This window comes from Saimiri boliviensis, chromosome 15 (assembly GCF_048565385.1).
Source record: "Saimiri boliviensis isolate mSaiBol1 chromosome 15, mSaiBol1.pri, whole genome shotgun sequence".
NCBI classification, from domain to species: Eukaryota; Metazoa; Chordata; class Mammalia; order Primates; family Cebidae; genus Saimiri; species Saimiri boliviensis.
In genome coordinates, this window is record NC_133463.1 from 3,985,424 (window position 1) to 3,991,249 (window position 5,826).

Sequence of the window (5,826 nt, forward strand, 5' to 3'; positions counted from 1 at the left end):
TTTCTTGCTCTCCTTTGACTGTGGGACTCTGCCTTGCCCCACTGTGTCTGTGGGCGGGTATGCTCAGTCTCCCCGGCCAGACAACAGGCCGTCTGTGTATCCCACACGTGCCCAGCGTGGTGCTGCAGGTGGAGCGTGTGACTGTATCTAAGGCTGAGGAGACACTTGGGTATCACCTCCCTCTCTGCAGTCACCAGCAGTTGTAATATTAAAGAAGCTGAGCTCAGAAGAGCATAGGGCCACGTCCTGCCCTGCTCACTGCTGCTGAACTTGGCAGGCTGCCGCGTTCTGAGGGCCTTTGGCCGTCTGGAGGGCAGACGTGCAGAGAGTCCTTGCTTGCTGCCTCTGACTGGCTGTGTGCCCACCTCACCCCGAGTCACCCACAGCTCAGGTTCCAGCCAGCCCGGGGCTTCTAAATATAAGGTGTGCTCAGGGGTCCCAGATCACGCACAGTCACTGCAGCCTGCGTCTGGGCCTGTGTGGGTGGTGCAGCCTCTCTTCACTCACTAAGAACTGATTCTTTCAAAGCATGTATTTTCTGAAGAAACTTTAGGACCCCATTCATTTCAGAAGAACTAAAGAAAACAAATAGGTGAGTGACTACCTTACGGCTGAGTTAACACTTTTTCTCTGACCTCTAGGTCTGTTTTCAATGGAATGAGTTCTGTGAATTGTTTATAGTTGGATGTATAGTTCTTATTTTTTCAGCCAAATATACTACTTAATTGCATCTTTTAATTGCAATATATTTGGTTGAACTTTTGTGTAAACATTTAAATTCCTTTTATCAGATGTGTATTACATGGCAAATGATAATACTTTAACAGTCACATGGGAAAGGGAAAGGAAACTCCCTGTAATTCACATCAACGTCTCTTTTCCTGGTTGCTGTTTCTCAGATTGATGCTCACAGCTTCCTGGGCGCTTTCTCACGGGTAAAGCCATGGCGTCAGTACCTTCCATTGGCTGTCTTCTAGCCAGAAATCAGTATTATCGAAGTAAGTTGCATCATCACAGAGAACATCTCTAGACAATATGATTTGAGGTGATGTTTGTGGATATTGTTGACTTATGTATCATGTTACATTCAGAGCTTAAGGAGGCAACTATTGGTGATAGTGAAGAAACCAGGAGGCCACAGGGACCTCTCTGACCCAGTGCTGACAAGAATTTCTCTTTGTTCTAGCTACACTATATCAGTGAAGTCACTGACCCTTATAAATCAGCGAACATCAGCTTATGTTTCCTAATTACATTTTAATTTTATGTGCCTTGCATTCTGTAAGATCCACTAAAAATGAGTAATTTTATATAAATAAAGCGTTATTCAACTCCTTAGAAAAGAAAAGATAGCATGATTTTGCTTCAAAAATTTTCTAATTTCCATCTTTTATGGAGAATAGGCCAACTTCTATCTGGCCAGTTATATTTTTATTAATCTATCCATCTGTTCATATTCATAGGCAAATAGAAAATTGTAGCTTCTTAGAGAAGATTGAAAAATGTCCTAAAATGAAATAAGCATTTTAGAACTAAATTAGTAGTTATTAAAAGTATCTATGGCAGCAACACATAGAAAACTCCTCTTTCGAGGGTTGCTCATAGTGCAAGTGACAGAAACATCTACTGATTTATTCATTATACTAACAGTTTAAACTGTGCTCATTTATTGGTGCTATTTATCTACAGGAGTTATTTTTATATTCTGATCTTATAAGAGGCATAGGTTTTAAATACAAGTCTAATAAGACAAAATGCTTGTTCTCTCTTTTTTTTTTTTTTTTCTTTTTTTTTTGAGACAGAGTTTCGCTCTTGTTACCCAGGCTGGAGTGCAATGGCGCGATCTCGGCTCACTGCAACCTCCGCCTCCTGGGTTCAGGCAATTCTCCTGCCTCAGCCTCCTGAGTAGCTGGGATTACAGGCACGCGCCACCATGCCCAGCTCATTTTTTGTATTTTTAGTAGAGACGGGGTTTCACCTTGTTGACCAGGATGGTCTCGATCTCTTGACCTCGTGATCCACCCACCTCGGCCTCCCAAAGTGCTGGGATTATAGGCATGAGCCACCGTGCCTGGCTTAAATACTTGCTCTTTTAAAATAATTCCTTAATTTCTAGATTTTATGACTTTCGTAGAGCTTTAAACATATACATATGTAATATTTCTACTGTAGTACAACAATAATTATTGTTGATCTCATTCTAAAGTTTTTGAATCGGAAAATATTTACAATACATTTTAAATTCAACATTCATATCCATGGAGAGAGAGAGAGAGTTGCCTGCCTTGGAAATGAGTTTATCTTATCAGTAGAACATATAGTATTTTCTTAATGCGGCAGCTTTCTACTGATTTGTAATTTAATCATTTTTTAATTCATGAATTCATAAGCCAGGAGTAAATGATTTAAAACCAGGCTCCTTGAGTGTTTGTATGTAAAGGATGTGAATGTGCTTGTCTGGTTGCTAGTTATTTATTCGTTTAATATCATTTGTTTCCCACAGAGTCCAGTATCTCTTCAGTCAGTTCTTTAACGGGCTCTGATTCTATGAACTTCATAGATGATGACAAATCACATCAAGGTACTTAGTTATTTCTTTAGTGTCACTCTTATTTCTTTTTATTCTTAATCTCTACTTTGTTTAATAAGGAGTAATATGAATTTTATTTGATAGGGTTGCCTGAAGTGGCAGAATCCACCTGGTGGTTTAAATCCTTTTTCCATTCTGAACCTGTGCTTTCAAATGTGAGAGTAAAAGATCTGTCTGCTTTGGGTGAGTTTTAGCCTTTTCTGCTTAAGGGCATTTCTTACTTGGGAATGAAACTATGCATGTGGTACGTGTCACGCTACTCACTTAGGGTACGAACTGTTGTCTCTTGAGGTGGCGAGCCTTGCCTATGAAGTGCACCTGAGGGACGAGGGTGGCAGTGCCACAGCTCCCTCTTTGCAGGTCATTGTCAGAAAGATCAGGCCTGGCGCGGTGGCTCACGCCTGTAATTCACTTTGGGAGGCTGAGGCGGGTGGATCACGAGGTCAAGAGATCGAGACCATCCTGGTTAACATGGTGAAACCCCGTCTCTACTAAAAATACAAACAATTAGCTGGGCATGGTGGCGCGTGCCTGTAATCCCAGCTACTCAGGAGGCTGAGGCAGGAGAATTGCCTGAACCCAGGAGGCGGAGGTTGCGGTGAGCCGAGATCGCGCCATTGCACTCCAGCCTGGGTAACAAGAGCGAAACTCTGTCTCAAAAAAAAAAAAAAAAAAAAAAAAATCGTAACACCCTTTCCTGTTCAATCACTCAAGGGTGCTGGAGAAGTCATATGCCCAACTAGGTCATTGTTTGGCAGGGAATGGATTGGGAATCAGAAGAAAGGGTCTACATTTGTTTTGCCAGTACCTTCAGGAAAAGAATAATCACTGTCTAGCTGTTGTCTTAGATAATCTTAGGATTACACTGCTGATCTTGATTAGCTTCTGTGTGGTGCAAGTTACCAGACAGGTGGAATTGGGGATGTGTGTGCAGTTGTTTTCAGATGTTTTCAACTCTAACACACTGAGCAGGACAGTTGTTACTTAATGTGTTTAAACTACTTATTTTGGATTTTAGACACTTGAATATCTACTAATTAAATGGAATAGACAGAGTTTATAATAACGGGATTCATAGATGCTAGTGTTAAAATAGTGATTTTGATGAATTTCCACCTAAGATAAATTTAAAATAGAACCATTATTTAAAATATTTTAAAAAGCCAATGCAAGGCTAATTGTCGGAAAGATGTCTTCTCGTCTCTCTTCATCAAGTTTATTCATTTGAATTATCTGGAGAGTGTTTTATTGATGTAACCCCTCCTCACTGACTACTGTAAAGACAGCCCCAACTGCAGATGAGCACTTTGTAGCTGAGTATCTTTGCGCTGCCATTCGGTGACCATGTTGGTAACGGCTGCCTGTCCTATACAGCACCAGCGGCTGATTCTGACAGTCAAGATCCTCTGCCTGCTGCAGACGTCCATACGTGAATGGCTCCCCTTCAGCGCCCACCTACTACAGGACCGTTCTCCATTGTAAGAAGACAAAAATGTGCCCGAGATCTCACTTACGAGGCAAGATCATAGCAGCCACTGATACAGCAGAAGTTTAGGCATTTTTCTCAACACAAAGATTATCACTGCAAATGGTACTTACCACCCGGTGCATATTTGAAAAGTGTGCCTTTAGAAACAAGACACCATTTTAAAGTACTATAACTTGAAATGTTGTGATTTATAGAAAGTAGCTCTTTCATTAAGCATATCATTTTTATTTAAAAAATTTGTTAGATTCTTTTTATGTCTGTTGAGTGACTTATTTATTATGCCTTAAAACTGATGCATCAGTGTTTCACATACTGGTTTAAAGGGCATTGAATGTGGAAGTTTAGAAAAGATTTGTCAAAATTCTGTTTTTAAAAAGTAATAAAGTTTGGAAATAGTATATGTGTTCTTAAGTACATTACCTGCTAAATATATTGCCACATAGGTAACCATCTGGTCATTGTATAGACTTTAAAATTCATGATTTTAAAAAATATTTAATAACATGGAAAATAATAATATAATATTGTATTAAAATTAGTATAATATACCATATTTGGTATGATTTTAGTTGTATTTAAAAGTTGCATGTACATAAAGATAGGCTGGAAGGAATTATACCAAAATGCTGAAGGGGCTATTTCTGGAGATGGGGTTATATGCATTTTTCATTCTCTTTTTAATATATTTTTCTATGCCACCAAATTTTTCTGATATGACAAGTATTTTGTATAATTAGAAAATAATAAATGTTAATATAAAAAGGAACACTGGAATAAATTTTCTGAATAAGTATATTCCCTACATTGAGTAGAATAGCTCTCTCTTCTCTGAATATTGGGTAAATAATCTTAATAATTTTCAATTGATAAGTTTCTGCATATTGCTTGCAAGTAGTTTTCAGTGTATGATGTAAGGCTTCGATACTAGAGATGCTCACTCATTTAGAGGTGGACATCACTATAGTCATGAGGCCAATGCTGCCTTAAATACCCAGTGGGGCACACATAACCCTTAGTAGGAATGTCTTCCTACCCAACTACATAACCAGGACAGAGCATCCAGGCTGGCCACTGGCAGTGACAGACATTGCAGACAGAACATTTACCCTTTCCAATTGGGAAAGGCATTTCTTCAAGCTTCTGTCCCTCTGTTACATAGCTGTTAATGAAACGACTCAATATCCCTTTGATCCACGGCACTCTTTACATGTGGTGGTTTTCCTGGTGGCTGCCTGCATGAACACATTTTCTATATTTCTAGAAGCAGGTTAAATTTTAGGAGTATGTATATTTTACTTGATTTGGGTCTAAATTAAATCTTAATGATTAAAGATGGATTTTTTTTTAAGTGAGAGAAAAATATTGTGAAGCAAAATGATAAACTTTAAAGATTCTGTTTCTACTCTAACATCAGCAAATTATTTTTTTTCTTAATTATTTGATATATGTATGAACAGATTGCTTGTTTAGGTTACTTGATAAATTTTGCAAAATAGGTTAGCAAGTTGGCATTTTGTTTACTCAGAAAAATATCATTTTTTAAATTACCTTATTTGGGAGAGCTTACGTAATTTGTAAAAATTACAGCTTTCATATTAGTTTAGACTAGTGTTGCTGTTTCTGAAAGTTATTACTGTTTAAAGTAATGGAATTTTACATAAAATTTTAAATCAAACATACTATGAATACATATAGTTGTTAAATATTTTAGAGTGGTAACACACACATATGTGAGGTAGATGAGATA

At 38.2% G+C, this 5,826-nt stretch overlaps 1 protein-coding gene across 1 annotated transcript; it reads left to right on the plus strand.

Annotated features, from left to right (window-relative positions):
- Positions 1 to 433: 433 nt before the first annotated feature.
- Positions 434 to 4,477, plus strand: PPDPFL (pancreatic progenitor cell differentiation and proliferation factor like). Its single transcript, XM_003940859.3, has 5 exons — positions 434 to 592; positions 900 to 998; positions 2,504 to 2,581; positions 2,675 to 2,773; positions 3,965 to 4,477. The coding sequence occupies exons 2-5, from the start codon at positions 944 to 946 to the stop codon at positions 4,021 to 4,023; spliced, it is 291 nt and encodes a 96-aa protein (XP_003940908.1). The 5' UTR covers positions 434 to 592; positions 900 to 943; the 3' UTR covers positions 4,024 to 4,477.
- The last annotated feature ends 1,349 nt before the right edge of the window (positions 4,478 to 5,826 follow it).